This window comes from Psammomys obesus, unplaced genomic scaffold (genome assembly GCF_907164565.1).
Source record: "Psammomys obesus unplaced genomic scaffold, mPsaObe1.curated_primary_1811, whole genome shotgun sequence".
Lineage (NCBI taxonomy): Eukaryota > Metazoa > Chordata > Mammalia > Rodentia > Muridae > Psammomys > Psammomys obesus.
The window spans coordinates 25,065,573-25,081,753 of record NW_026596117.1 but is presented as its reverse complement, the minus strand read 5'-3'; the positions used below and the strand labels follow the sequence as shown (position 1 = coordinate 25,081,753).

Below are 16,181 nucleotides of genomic sequence, written 5' to 3'. Positions count from 1 at the left end.
CTTTTCTCTGAGTACCTTTCTCTCCCTTTTTCTTCCCTCTACACCATTCCTTTTCTGCCCCTCCTCTGTCTCCTTCTGCCCTCTTTTCTACCTCACCTTCTCATCCCGTTTACTCAAAGCACTTGCTTGCTTGAATGTGACAGGCGGGAGCCTGCAGTCCCTCCCTGGGTGTGTCAGCTTATAGCCACCAGCCTTCTTTCTTCATGATGAGGTTCGGAGCACCCTGAACCTTCTCCTGCGTATTATGTGACAATGCTTGTTTGGGCCCTTTCCTGTCACACTTAAGACTGCTAGACTTTCTACAAACAATGTCTCTTCTCAGGTGATTATTGTGTTTGAAGTTCGTTCTCCAAAGAGTCCACTCAACACTTTGGCAAGGCACATTAGAAACTTGATGTTTTATGGGCTTAAAACAGATACTTCAGCATAAACATGGAAATGAGCTTCAGAAACTGTGCAAGAATAGAAAAAAAATTCAAATTAGGCTGAAAACATCAGGAGCCAGAACCGATTCCTTTAAATAGTATCTGCCCTATGCAGACGGATTTGGAAATCAGACTTGAAGCCGAGTGTTGGGTCTGGTCCTCACACACATATGCCGTACAAGTTTTGCCGAGTGCTCACGTGGTAGATACACTTTAGACATTACTCCAGGGAATTAAACAGCTTGGAGTCTTATGGTCAGACTCTCCCAAGCTATGTCACATGTCACAGTGATATCATGTGATAAAGTTTTAAAAACAAGAATAAGGCAGAGACAGGGGAGACAATTCCAGGAGAAGAACAGCAGAAAAAATCCAGGCTCTGTCACATGACTTTGGCTGAGTCTTCCATTGCTCAGCATTTCACCCTCCTCATTCTGAATCCTCAGGTTCTTGAGGTGCATAATCCCCCAACAAGCCCCAATGCTTCCGAGCCAATGCTTTCAAGCCATTCCATTTTTGTAGAATACATGTACATGCACAGTTTTTAAATTACAGAGGATAAAACCAAGAATACTCCCCAGCTGGAAACACTGTCTTAATTGAAATGTAAGGGGGAACTATTATTCCTATTTTACAGATAAGCAAGCAGACTAAAGAGTTAAAACTTATCTGCACAGGATAGGTTCCCTCTTTGTCCCAAGTCCTGTACTGCGGACTAAAGATTCAGAGGACGTGAAATCTGAGCTCCAGGTTCAAAGCAAGGGAAGAGGCTAGAGAGTAAGGAGATCCTCACAGGATGATATGTTGTAAGAAAAGAAAAACCAAGAAAGCACAGGAGCACACAGTGAAGGGCTTGGCAGTGTGAGCAAAGGCTTCCCAGAGTGGTGCTATTCCGGAGGAGTTTGACAAATGGCAACAGCAAGGAGAGAGTGAAGAGTGAGTGTGAGTGGAGGCAGAATGGGCTCAGAGGACCTGTGCACAGGTGTGCCTGGAGGAGAGTTTGGATTCTGAGGAGGTTAATGTTATCAAGGATGCTGAGGCATAATTAGGACACTTTGAGCTTTCCCTCCTAGATTCTGGCATCCGGGTAGATGAGTGTGGTGGGTAAACTAACCAATCTGTAGGTTACACACAGGACCACAACAGGAATGGGCACAGGAGTCACGTGGAAGAGACATTTGGGATTTGGATCCACGGGTCTTGGTAACGAACTGGCAGAGATAAAGATGAGCCTAGAACACCAGTTCTGGAGGCTGAGTGGTGGGGGCAGGGGACAGATCAGGTTTGAGGGGTCCATAGGTGTTCAGTTTAGGGAGTGCAGACTTTGAGGTATCTGTGTGGTCAGTTTTCGAATGAATATTTCAGTCAGATCCTTGTACCGCAGGCTGGGTCTGGAGGTAAAGCCTGGGAATAAAAGCTCACAGTGAGAGTGGAAGCTGTGCAGGCTTTTCACCAAATATGTTCTCACCAGTACATGATGCTGAGTCAGCATGCGTGCTCTCTCTCTCTCTCTCTCTCTCTCTCTCTCTCTCTCTCTCTCACACACACACACACCTATACATTTCAGAACTTTTAGAAAGTCACTACATCTATCTAAGCCCAGAATAATTCATTGCCTTTATTTAGAAATAGACAGGTATATTTCCAGGCCTACACAAGTATTCTCTGACTGCTCTCAGATCAAGTCAAGTCCACACACTAACATTTACTAGCCTCCAGGTCCTCACAGGATATTCTCTTTCTCTTTCCCCCATCTTGCTTCTCTCTCTCTCTCTTTCTCTCTCTCTCTCTCCTCTGTCTCTTCTCCTGAACCCCAACCCACTTCTCTCAATCTCTTTCATGTGTATGAATGTTTTGCCTTCATGAAGTCTGGGCACCAAGTCACACACTATGGACAGGAATTACAGACAGCTTTGGTCATATGGGTGCTGAAAATCGAACCCAGGTCCTTTGCAAGAGAATCCAGTTTTCCTGACCTTTGAACCATCCCTCCAGCACCCATCCCCAAACAAGAATCTTAAACCAGATTGCATAAAATGTATAAAATCATACATTTTATAAGTCCTATAGGGCTGGAATATACAAATGAGTAAGTTGTTAAGGGACAGCATGCTAAACAAAATGCAGAGCACTAGGACAGAGTTATTTGAATGCAAAGGAGAGAGTGCTGGAGGAGCCCAGGACACCAAACAGTAGGCTTCTCCCAGGATGCAGGACAGACACCCTGGAGGTATCTTTTAGGTAGCTGTTAGAAGGCTAGGGTCCTTACAAGTGCCCAGGAGGCATTCTGGACACAATGAGCAGACAGTGAGGTAGGAGGCAGGACTTCACCCTTCATCAGGGAAATCACAAGCCCTGATTTGCCTAACTTGATTTCTGCTCTTTGTTTTATCATCAGAGGGCTCCAGATTTTGTAATTGCTACTTTGCCACACAGCCGTTAGTCCTTCTTAATCAATAGCATTTGCAGCAATCACAGGCAATTTTCAGATGCGCTTCTATACATATACTGCACCTTAATGACTTCACAAGGAATCTCACGCACATTTCTTATTCTGAATTCATAATCAGGTGAGCTATAGCATAACACTCTCCAAGGCTGTTACCTGGCAATGTACAACTTCAAGTGAGCACCTGCCTGAGCCATTTTCACAAGACGTAGTACGTGGTGCACAGGCCACAGTTGCTCTGAAATTTTGGATTTTCTTTCAATTTTTCTGAAAAAAAAAAAAAATCTCAACATTGTCAAATTCACGGAACAAACAACTACAACCCTGGCTAAGAAAGCAACAAGGCCAGGTTCCCATCACCACGGGGACTTTTTGTGTTCAGTACACATATTCCAAAGCCAAACAGGCCGGGTTTAAAAACCGTAACACCCCAAAGTGTGTTGTTTTTTTTTTCTGGTTATGCTGCTGATGTATTATTAATATTAAAATGCATTTGTGCGGAAGAAAAAATAAATCATTTATAATCATATCAGATGTCAGCATGGCTAGGAAACTGCTTCTCCAGTCTGACGTGCCACGCATGTCACACACAGCGCTCTCCTTTTCTGCTCTTTAAGTTTTAGAACACGAATGTTTCCAGAGTCACCTTCCTGAATCCTCACCACACTGTGACCTGGTGCTCCTTCTGCCTCCGTGCCATATTGCTTAGACAGTCAGTCACCCGTAGGTGCAAATCGGTGGGAGCTGAGACACACCCCACTGAGAAGGCTTTGGTGGCGGCACAGCCTGTAGGGTAACGCCCAGACTCATCAGGAAACAAGACCTCTCCGTGGGCCAACTCCTGTTTACTTGTCCACATCACCCTTCCTCTCTCGGCTCTGCCTAGCATGATTGCAGCAGATTCCTGTATCCTATGCCTCTCTGCATCTGCTTACTCCATGCCCTCCCCCTGGCGTCCTCCACCTCGAAAGCCAGCGACTAATATAGCCTTCTAGGCTCAGCCTTCTACCCTTACTTCATCCGGGGAGACTTCTCTGACTACCCAAACATGGTGAGAAGCCATCTTTGACGATGATGTGCCAAATCACCCATCCTATTTTTGTCTGTCAGCTATTGGCACATAAGACTGTGTCACAGCCACCTCCAGACTCAGCCCTCTGCAAACGAACATGCACCCCCACATTTCCAAGTTGGGGGAGAGTCTTCTGGGCCCATGGTGGATAATAGTGGGTGGCAGTGTTGAGGGACCATGATATAGCTCCACACTGCTGAGAAGTCTGCTTAGATTTGGGGGGACCTTGACTCAGACCTTGACCTTTCATCAACACTGTAAAGAACAGCAGAATTAGTGAGTTTGGTGAAGCGGGAATGGCAGCTTTATCAAAGATTGTTCAATTCAGGCTTAAGCATGAACATCAAGGGAAAGGAAGACGGCTCAGCAAAGCTGTTCCCTTGCCTAGAGAGTGCAGGCAAAATCAAGACTCTGCAAGTTTGGGTACAGGCTCCTATGGGAAAGATTAAGTAATTCATTGTCCTAGCACTAGCCACATAATCACTTTTGGGAACTCCTGGAGTACACCGAAAAAGGTTCCCAAGACCCCCCCCCACACACACACACACACTTCTTGACAGGAGAAATGGGTAAGGTGGTTTCAGAAATGCCTTGGGTGGAGTTATAATTTAGTAAAGTAACATATGAGAGGTTATATGACCTTCCCTGTAAACAGGGTCTCTGAGGAGATACAGAGATGAGAGCAGCTTTGTGAGTAGACAGAGGAAAAAGCCTCAGTTGTTAACTCTACAGATTAAGATTCAAGATTTTGTCCTGCTGCTGGCAAAGGCCTCATCTGAATTCCAGAGTGGAGGGGGCCTTCTTTCTCTCTTCCCATGTTCCCCACATTTCCCCATCTTTCTATCCTGCCTTAACACCTAGAGCATAGTCTTTTCTTGATAGCAGTCACTCAGGGGACAGCAGAGGACGCCTGATGTCCTCAGGCCTAGGTTGGAAACTGTCATTCTCACCCTCATGCCATCTCCACTGACCACAGTCGGTGTCAGTGGGAAGGAGGGCGCTTCTTCTCCTGAGACCGGAAGCAAGCCGGGCTTGCTAAGTGATAGCCAGTCCAGCCTGGTGCTGAAGCCCCAAACCTTTGATTCACCTTGACTCTTCTCTTCCTTTTCCTATACTTCATATCCAATCCATCAACAAACTCTCAGCTCCACCTTGCAAAGGCTTCCATGGCCCCATATCCCTTAGCTCCTGTACCACTGACTTCCTGGTCCTGGCCACCTTCATCTCTCCTTTAGGTAACTTAAACAGCATCCTAATTGGCTCTTCTGTGTCTGCTCTTGCTCCTTGCAATTCATTCCATCCTAGCAGCCAGCCTGATCTTTCAGAGCATGAATCAGATGGTGCCGGCTCTGCTCTGAGGTCTTCCAATGACTCCCCATCTCCCTGGAGGAAAAGAAGGACAGTTCTCAGAAGTGCTGTTTGGACATCTACCATCTGTTCATTGTTAACTCCCCTGGCCTTGGCTCTTCCTGTTCTCTCCTTTGCTCACTTTGCCCCAGGCCCTGCCCCTCTAGCTCTTCCTCATCAACCCCTGACATGCTCCCTTTTTGCTTCAGTCTTCTTTCTCTGATGACCCTGTCTGGAACATATCACAGATTTGCACAGCTATCTCTACCACCTTCCACTCTCAATTCAAAATCACCTCCTCAGGGAGCTCCTGCCTCACCATCTGTATAAAGCAGCAACTTCTCTAGGCAGCCTTCCCTCCCCAGTGAAAGGCAAGGTCCATGAGAGGAGCAGCTACTTGCTTTGTTTATGGTTGCACCTCAAATACTTAGCAGAGCCCCTGGCATGCAGTGGGTACCTGATGGCCCTTTGCTCCATGGCTAGTTAACACTCATCACATGTATTAAACTCATCTACCAGTATAACAAGGTCTCCATGGGCAAGGAGAACACTGTTATCATTCCTTATAGCTCCAGTGCAAAACAGTTCAGTAAGCACACACCAGGCTGGGTCGAAGCCTCTTTCCAAGGAGAGGTTCCTGGAAGTTACTCATGCAGGCTTTGGGTTAGTGAGTTCTTACCCAGTTTCTGCATCTTATCAGTAGTGCTTGTTTGAAGGAAAATGTTTTTCCAGGAATTGGTGATAGGCTGACTCTAGAAGAACGAAAATGAACTCCAATTTAGCAAGTAAGAGAGGCCATGGTCTGACATTCCATAGGGCTTCTGCTGGCATCATTCCCTTTTGGCCACCAGCCTCACGATTGCAAGACATGCCTACGCCACTTTCCATGTGTTATGCCCAAGTCTCAAGGGCCCCAAAGACCACCAACAGGCCGATTTCCATGCAAACACAGTAGGGTCTTTTATTACGAGCTCGAACTCCGGCCCATACCGTCACCAACATAGCAGTTCTTGAGTGTAGAGCCCTGAGCTCAGGAAGAGAGGGGTTTTTATTTAGGATTACCGTGAGTCTTGGGAGATTTCAGCTTAGTGGTTACACAACTGGGTGACATTCAGCAAGGGCAGGCTTGTTACAAAGTGATTGTGGCTAACTAACTTTAAGCAAGCTATCTATAGACCTCAGGAATGTTAGGTATTTCTGTGCCTCCAGGTGGGCTGCCCAGCACAGATGCCCCACCCTGAGATAAGATACCTTCCCATTCTTGTGGTTACCTCCAAGCCTTCCTTGGGTAGGGAATTTTATGGCCTCGTTCCTGGGACTGGTGGCTTTTTGGGCTGGGAGGTCAGGCCTAGTTCTCTCACATGTCTCCGGGGCCCCAGCTAGCGCCCGCAGCACAGATGCTTGGCTGGTCCTTGATGTCGGAATGACTGACTGAGAGAACCCAGGGTCTTCTGTGAGCCTCCTGTGCCTAGATGTGGCTTGGGTATGCCTCAAGGGTGGAAGCTTTGGAAGGAACCAGGCTCTTTTGGTTTGGCAGCATCTGCAGCTGGATCGTCTGCTTCAGCTACAACAGGTCAAAGAGACCCAAAACATGCTTGCTGAAAGCCACCCAGCTGTGACTGTCTGACCCTCGGGGACTGAGCCGACACTGTCAGTTTTGCCACACCCTGCCAGGCTGTTTCTCTTTGTGCCCGAGGAATGAGCTGCGTGGTCCTCTAAAGGGATCCGCTACGAGAGGGCTCTGCAGACCTTTGGCTAGTAACTGTCACCATGCAGACAAGGATGTGAGTGGGTGGGAGACTCATTGCAGAGAAAGGTGAGTCATGAGGTCAAAACTCGAGTAGGGAGTGCACAGGCCGGGCAGAATACCATACGGTGCTCAACCTGTCACCTGCCTTTCAGACGGTGTGCAGGGATTATGGAGTATACATGACAGTCCCGTGGGAGACTTGGGGCCTTGGGAAAAACAAAAACATCCCTTTCCCTTAGGGACAGCTGACATACAGGTCAATGCACATCCCACTACACTGAGAATGACATCAACCCACCCAGCAGCTCACCCAGTCTCTCCCCACCCACCCCTGGCTGTGTTAACAGGAGGCCCTCTAGCATCAGGCCCTCATCTTTCATGGCGAGGACCCTGAACATTCTCCTTCCTCATGCCTGTGTTGGGTTTAGAGCGTGTGCTGGGGCAGTTAGTGTTACTATCAAATGAGAACTTACGCGCACTAGGATATGGATACCTGAGTTTGAATTCTGGCTGCCAGCAAGTCTCTGGACCTTAGTCCCCACCCAGGAAACAGAAATATCAATAGTATCTACACCCTAGGTTTCCCATGACAATTTGATGAGCGAAATATGTATGGCAGCCCAAGACTTGGCACGGGGCAAGCATTCAATAAATGATAACAAATAGTAATGCCCCTTGGAATAACTGTGTCTCTTAAAATTGTGTCTCTCTTAGTCTAGTTTATAATATTGCGGATTGGATGAATCACAAAGGAAAATTAACTGAAGGCTAGAAAGACCAGTGTTCAGGTGTCTGCATCCGGTGACAGCCTCTTCCTGCTTTCGCCCATGGTAGGGGGTGGAAGTACAAGAAAATTTAAGAGACAAGAGCCCTGGTCAGAGCCACCAACATGTAGCCTGCACAGCCTGCACAGCCTGCACAGCCTGCATGCCCTCTCCCACCAGCACCTGTGCAAGGCCTTCTCCCTAGAAGGTTCACCCTGCTGTCTGGCACCTGCCTTAGCCTCACTAGCTTCTGCTCATCCCCAGGTCTCAGTTCCTACTCCACTCCCTCCCCCTTTGGAAGCCCCGATGTCTATATGCCAGTGGAAAAGCCCAGGGCACTCCCAGCACCTTGTGGTCTTCATTTGCTTGCTTGTAGCATGCATGGAAGGGCAATATTTGATTTAGGTCCGGCACATAATGGCTACTGAAATAAGCTTGCAGAATTAGTGAGTGTGATACTCGGGTTTCCCAAGCAGAACTGGAACTGTTTTCTCAAAATAAAGCTCTGTTTATAGGCAAGTCTCTGAATCCAGCAGGGGACCTGTCAAAATCAGTGAGCTCAGTAGCCTGTTAGTTCTGGAATTACACAGGTGTGTTGCTGTGCTAAGACAACCTCACAATGTCAGTAGCTGCCAACTGAGTGAAGCAAAGTTCAGGTGGTAAATTAAGCACCCAGGGAGGCCCATCAGCACTGCCTGACATGGCCAGGGTCCGGCATCACAGTTGTGAGTCCTCAGAATGCTGACCCATCCCCATGCTCCAAGCTTCTGCCCTCTGCTTGTACCATGAGCCCAAGGGTGTCACAGAGTGAAGCCACAGGAGTGGATTCACACAGGTATTTGTCAGCTTTACTCAAAGAGGTGCTAAGAGAGTGAAACCAAGAGAGACTAGATTCCTTGCAAGGTTCTCTGTGAACTGCAGACTCCAGATCACTACAGGGTTAGCCAGTTCCTGTCACTTGCTGTAGTGATTACTCAGAATCCCTACTCCAGTTTTCTCTTTATAAAAACAAAACAAAAATACCAAGCCTTTAATCCCAGCACTCAGGAAGGCAGAGGCAGGTGGATTGCTGTGAGTTCAAGGCTGGCCTGGTCTACAAATCCAGTCCAGGACAGCTGAGGCTACACAGAGAAAGCCTGTCTCAAAAAAAAAAAAAAACAAAAACAAAAACAAAAACAAACAAACAAAGAAAAACAATAAAGTAAAAGTATGAAAAGATCTCTACATTGATGAGGCTTGTAGCAATGTGGACCTACTGATAAGGTGAAGGTGAATGAAACAATTATAGGAATGAAAGCAAAAACATGGCTTAAGGCTTTTCAATTTTCATTATAATAATGAGTGCCAGGCTGAGGTTCTCACCTAGAATTTCACATCCATCAGCTGATTCCACTTATAATTAATAAGAACTCAGCCATGTATGTTAAATCTTAGCCTACTCGTCCATCAAGCAAGCGAGAAGTATGTAGAAGGACATGCACTAGGATGGGTGAAGCTTGGAGTCCTGGCTTAGCTGTAGGGTCCTCCAAGTGTACCGTATGCCCAGTGCCATGCTGCCTGTTTCACCTGCCTCGGCTCACAGAATCCTCACACCACCATGCCATCACCAGGGGAAACAGGCTATGCACAGTCACTTACAACCTGCACTTCAGAATCCTCCCAAGTACTCCAATCCATCCTCACACCCCTGTCATTGGCTCTGTCTCTAGGGGATGAACTACCTCTATCCTTTCTCTGACGAGAACCCACAGTCACTTCCCCATGCTTTCTGTTACTGCTGTTCACAGTCTGGCTGTTGCAGTATGAATACAGCACCCTTGTAGCACTCTGACTGGGTCTGTAGACACTCTTCTCCCAGTGATCTTATCTTTATTCTCTCTTCGTCACCTGAGCCAATCTGTGCTATACATCTGTCACCATCAGTAAACACAAACCCTTCACAATCAAAGCATGGAGCACCGTGCTCTTTCCGTGACCTCCAGTGTTCCCATCTTCCTTAAATCTCCAACTCTATTACTATCTTCCTCCGGAACCCAGGACACACAAATGAAGCCACATTTCCCCTTTCCCCCTCCCTCCTGTCTTCCTTTGGGCTCACTGAAGTTATCTTTCCACTTTCCCTCTCCCTCCAAAGTCTGCTTTCTCCTTGGGCCAGCTTCAGTTTCGTTAGCCACCATTAAAACTGTTCCTTCAGCTATTCCTCAATCTTTTTGCCCCTCTGGATTTCTCTTTGGAAAAAACCAAGTTCCTGCCTACTCTGTGTGGGCACCAGAGAAGGTGAATGTATTTAGAAAAAAACAGAATCCCATTAGCTGACCTCATCTTAAATTTTTTACCATAAACCTCAAATGAGCTCTTCTGTGGTTTGCTTTTCTGTTTTGTTTTAGTTGTTTGTTTGGATAGATCCTTAAGCCTTTTTGATTTTTAAGCTGTTCTCTATTTCCCTATGCAGCCCCAGGCTGGTCTTAAACTCTGCTGCCTCCTCCCTGCACCCACAAGTGCCATTCATTCCAATATTCTCTCCAAAACTATATCTGACCTTTCTTCAAATTGGTTCCATCTCCCTTATTATTATTAGCTCTCAGCTAATCACTTTTATTTATGTTTAACTCAAAACAAAACAAGGAAGACAGGAAGGAAAGAAGGAAGGAAGGACAGAGAAAGGAAGGACATTACTTTGCTGTGACAAAAACATCTTAACAGCTTAAGGGAGAAGGGCTGATTGTGGCTTAGGGTTCCAGAGGGACAGAGTGAGTGACACAGGGAAGTCACAGCAGCAGGCAGGGAAGGCACAAGGCAGTGGCAGGAGGCTGCTGTACCATTCTGCAACCACACTCAGAAGTGGAATGTGAACAGGACACGGGGCTTGGGTTGCAAGGCTGACCAACTTCTTCTCCAGTGATCTCTGTATCCTAAAAGTTTCAAACACACACACACACACACACACACACACACACACACACACACACACACACCAAGGAGTACCACCAGCTGAGGACCAAGTATTCAAAGAAGCCTCTGGGGGACAGTTCACATCCAAACCACAACAAGGAGGGATGAAGGCAGGGATGGAGAATAAGAAGAAACAGAAAAGATTCCCTTGACCCTATTTATTCATTGCCCTACTCTCCTTCACAGCCCAGTTCGAAAGAGCCATCTGCCCCCCTCGTTGCAGTACCTCACAGGTCTCCTGGAGCTGCTGACCCATGACCCCATGACGGCAGGTCACTAACTTCAGCAAGGAAATCTCAGTCCTCCTACTTAGGGATAACGAACCTGTGTGGGAGAGTTGTGGCTGCTGACATATCATATTCAAAGCTCTTTGCTGTACCTGTTACCACAACCATCTCTTAATGCAACCAAGCATGTGGAAAACAAAAGCTCCTTCTAGGCTTTGGTTTTAAGCTTAGGTCAGCAGCTTCCCTCTGCTACCTTATCTCCCTTTGCTTTAGTGGAAGATTTCAATAAAAACTTCCTCCCATAACTAGGTCCCTGAAGGGAAGCATGTGGGAGTAGGTTTGAAGTCCTCACTCTTTTGAAATTTAATTTCTAGGGTCTCCATTGAGGAATGAGTGTTAATTATCCTGAATTGTGTAGGTGTCTCAATAGCATCGACCTGAGAAAGTCACTTCAATTTTGTCCCATCTGGGTAATGAGCTTCTCTCTCCTAATTTTTATCTGTCAATCACTTTGATAAAACTGACAAGTTGGAGTTCTTCACCAAAACCAAGAAAACTAATGTCTTACTAAAACTGATGCTGGTAAAACAATCTCAGCACCAAAAGTTCAAGATATCAATACACTTTGCTGGTTAGTTTCAGTTTGCTGTCTGTTGAAACCAGAAATTCATCTATAGATCTAGCCCAATATCACTAAAAATATATCCCAACATAATTTTTAGAGATATGAATAAGTTTTCTGTTAAGTTTATAGAAAAATTAAAAATAATTTTAAAACAGAAGCACTATTTAAATGTATGACAAAGCTGAGGGATTTGGAGTGCATTTGAGTCTTGGCATTTAATGTAAAGCTACAAAAATAAAGACAGAGAACCCATGAAAGGACAGGTCATATACAATGGTATGCTTATTCCAGAAGTAAGTTATCAAACCCAACATGAATTTACCATATGCTGAGCCACACAGTCCTTTTAGTACTTGCTTTAACACATGAAAACTTGAGCTCACCCAAAAACTTGTACACTGTCATTTATAGCAGCATTGTTCTTATTTGCCAAAGGCTAGAAACAAACAATGGCTTCATTGGTTGAGTGGATAGACAAACTATGGTACCACCACAGAGTGGATCCAAAACAGAAAGAAATAAACTTTTCATGCACTTGACAATGTTGAACTGAAGAGATTATGCTGAGACAAAGAGTCAGACCTCAAAGGGTTATTACTATAGCCATTTCTATATCATTCTATAAAAGGCAAAACTCTAGGGCCCCCTTCCTTTTCTGCCACAGACACAGTTCATGGTCTAAAGAAACACAGCAGCGTGCAGCAGTCCAAAGCATGAGTGGCGGGGCCTCCGCCATCCACCAGTCAGTCCCACAAGACACAAACACCTTCCCTCATCACTATTCTAAAGAGCAGGTGTGAGTGTACCCTGAAAGGAAAAGAAGCAAGGAAGGTCCAGGCCTATGTAGCAGATTGCCTCAAGGTCCACGCTTGTAGAACTTCATCTGCCCTGTGGCTCCAAGGTTAAACTGGCTTAGTTTCTCGTCCTATAACAGTGATACTAACATGGCAAAAGAAGTTTAACAGAAAAAGGGTTTGTTATGGCTCCTGGGTCCTCATGGTACAGAGCTCAAAGTACTAAAAGCAACACAGAGTGGTAAAATAGGCTAGAAACCAAGGCTAAATGTGTGTGGAGAAGGTGGAAGCAATCAGCTGTGTCAAAGCAGTCACTGGGTCAGGTGAGATGAGGACTGAGCACCAGCCGCTGACTCAGCGATGTCAAAGGCATCTGTGGCTCTGACCAGGGCAGCCACAGCAGAGTCCATGCTGTGAAAACATTATTCAATAGGACAATAAGATATACAGGAGGACAACCAGAGGCAACGGATGCAGGCAAACCTGTTCAGAGTTTGGCTGTCAAATAGTACAAAAACTTGGAGCAGTAATGGGAGGCAAGAGAGATTTATTTTTAAGACAAAGAAATAACAGCATGTGTGTATGCTGAGCCAGTAGGAGGCAGGAAATCTGGCAGTGCAGGGGAGGGGAGGAAGACTGGGAGTGTTCTTGAGCAGCTGTCTAGCAGTAATCGGAGGAACTGGCTTAGGGAAAGAGCAGAGGTAACCAGTCCCAGACTTGATGAGTGCAGAGGCACGAGGGACACTCCGTATGACGCTGTGTGCGTGGAGAGCTTCTCTCCTGACAGCAGACAAGCCCTTTGAGAGCTGAGAGGGAGCAGGCATGACTGCACACAGCAGACGAGTGCTGCCTGGGCTCAGAGTCTCAGCTTCCTCGACTTCTGGCTGGAAACTGTGACGATCCTTCCTTTGTAGGGCACAATGAGTACTAAGAGGGTGCCTCATTGGCATTGGGAAACCTCAGCTTCCAGGAACATGACTTCTGAATGATTTGGGGCAGGGTAGGCTCCATGCATGTTTCGCTTGGCATTCATCAGGCGGGAAGCATAGGGCCCACAATTTGCCAAACAAATGTGTGTACGGTAAAAATTTTAAATGAATGGCAGTTCATTTTAAAATGTATAAGCCACTTTTCCGAAACATGAAAAGGCGCACCTGTGTATATCATGTCTCCAGTTTATCCTACCAGCCATGGCTTTCCAGTAAAGACTCTTAAAATATCCCCAGTGCTGACAGGAGTGATGTTTTTCTACAGTCTTAGAATCATCTCAGCCTTGGGCACAAGGAGCTGCTGCTTTGAAATAGCCTGGGAAGGAAAGGCAGACTCACAGATCACTCAGGGGCTAACCTGGAAGACAGAGTCCTGACCCCCGTCCCTGGGAATCCTGGCTCAGCGAGTAGGGTGGAGTGTGGGAGTCTATGTCTTCAGCACACAGCTGAGGTAACCGATGCAAGTGGCCCGTGAACCCCTCAGCAAAGGCAAGCTTAGGGAAGACAGGCCCAGTGGAGAGCCACAGCCTTGCACCCTGGATCCACCACATGCCTCTGGCTCCAAGGCCCTCCAGAGGCTCACGGGTGTTGGCCAGTGCAGTGCCTCACTTCTGTTCTGAGCAAGCCAACCCTCGGGGCTCCGTGTGACGCAGCCTGATTTCTTTTTATTCTGTTAGAACGATTACAGGAAGTTATCTATGCAATGCAAGGACTTTGTGGTGGGTGTGCTGGACCTGTGCCGAGACACAGAAGAGGTGGAAGCGATTTTAAATGGCGATGTGAACTTCCAAGTCTGGTCCGACCACCACCGTCCAAGTCTGAGCCGGATCAAACTCGCCATTAAATACGAAGTCAAGAAGGTAAGCTCCCTCGCCTTTCCTGCCTTCTTGCCTGGCTTTGCGGGGCTGCTGGCCCAGCTCCATGCTTATGCATATTCACGGTCCCACAAAGTAACTGTGACACCCAAATTCTGCCCAGATGGGGAACTGCCAGTCTTACAGAGCTGCTCAGATCTCACCAGCCCTTCCTACTCGGCTCCCAATCCCCAACAGAGAGGACTCACAATCCATCCATGGGCAGGCCTTGAGCCTGGAGAGCAATCAGAAAACACTCCGGGGGGTGTTCCCATGGGCCAGCAAGCCCGTCCCATGACTTGCTGAAAAGCATGTAGTTTATATCTCAGCAGCATCCACTGAGCTTTCTCTGTGCACCTAGCAACTCTCTGTGTAGAAAGCAGCTTGGAGAGAGGGACAGGTGTGAGCCATGGATCTCTGAGGCTTACAGACAGGTCACTCCAACGTCTCACAAGTTCTTAGTAGAGGGCTCATGTAGATGTCCAAGGGTAAGCTCATCCCCTTGCCAATACACACCAAAATCCTTCAGTGGCCACTGTCCCTCCGTATTCCTCATATCCCGGCCACAGTTACCCTGCAAGACCCTGTCTCAAAAGAGTTTCTTAACTAAATGGTTTTAAATGGCTCAGTTTGGGCTCTTGCATTTCTCCTGCCTTGATTATCCAAACAGGGGCAGGCAAGGGCATGAAGCAGCCATCAAAGGTGGCAGGTACCTGTGAGACTCATCTAGGGAGCTTCCATGTTTCCTAAGGTGTTCGTCACTCTTACTTCAATAATAATCACAAATCCTGGGGGAAATGGAGTCCCTGAGGCTCTGAGCAACTAAAGACAAAGCACTTTGCCAGGAGCTGGGGGAGTCAAGCTTCAAGTTCCCATCTGTTTTCTTAGCTTATGGAAATGCATTGTTTAACCCAACCTCAGATCTTACCAGAGATTTTGTTTTGCTTGGCTTTTATCCAAAGCACAGGGGTCTCATTCTGGAACTGCTGAGACTTCCCACACCCAAACAAGCCCTTCTGTGGGGGCCATGTGACATTGGTCAAGATAAGCTTGAGGTGGCTCTAAGCTTCTAAGCACCAACCCCCAGCACTCCCACTCTCTGACTTCACCTGCCAGAATAGCTTCCTGCACTTCACAGGGCAGGACAGTGATGTCGGAAACATCCAGGAAACGGGAGACACTGAAGGTCTGTAGTTCATGTTCACAGAATTTGACTACTAGAAGCAATCACAATAGTGTCTACCTTGTAGACATTGCCCATTTCCTCCTAAAATATAAATTTAAATCTTCTAGCAAAACCGTCATTGAAGGTAGAGTCACTCAGTAAGCCTGGCCATCTGGCCACTTCCTCACAGCCACATCCCTCCATTGCCAGCTTAAGGTACAAACGATCTGATAATGAATGAGATATAAAACCCAATCCCTCCATGGTCAGGCTGGTCGAGGTCAGAATAAAAAGGTTTCATGAGCGAAATTATTTGCCCTAGTGGAATTTTCCAATTAAGGGAGTCATAAAGGTCTCAGGAAATAGCTATCATGAATGTCAAGTGTTTGCTGCCTCCATAGGTGGGAAGATGATAAATGACCTGTGTGGAATGCCAACCTTGCTGATTCCAAAGACCTCCAATGTGCAAATTCTCTCTAACCATGCATGCCATCATGCAAAGGCAGACAGCTCTGTGGCTTTTCTTGACATTTATTCTATTGTGAATCATAATGAAGATGCCTAATAGTAGAAAGGCTTACGAGTCATAGAATGCACTTCCAGTTTTACCTTAGGAACTGCAGCACATTTTAAAAAATACAGTCTTACCCTGGACATTTGAGTTGCAAATGACAAGTCAAATGTCAAGGCCAGTGTACAAAAACATTGTCTTTTGTATCTGAGATAGATAGATAGATAGATAGATAGATAGATAGATAGATAGATAGA

The 16,181-nt window shown here is 46.6% G+C and overlaps 1 protein-coding gene across 3 annotated transcripts in view; it reads left to right on the top strand.

Moving 5' to 3' along the window:
* Trpc7 (transient receptor potential cation channel subfamily C member 7) overlaps positions 1-16,181 on the top strand; it is a 116,076-nt gene that overhangs the window by 18,959 nt on the left and 80,936 nt on the right. For all 3 annotated transcript variants that reach the window (XM_055629457.1, XM_055629456.1, XM_055629455.1), the window contains exon 3: positions 14,072-14,254. In XM_055629457.1, the coding sequence (XP_055485432.1) occupies positions 14,072-14,254 (183 nt within the window). The remainder of the gene's footprint in view (positions 1-14,071; positions 14,255-16,181) is intronic.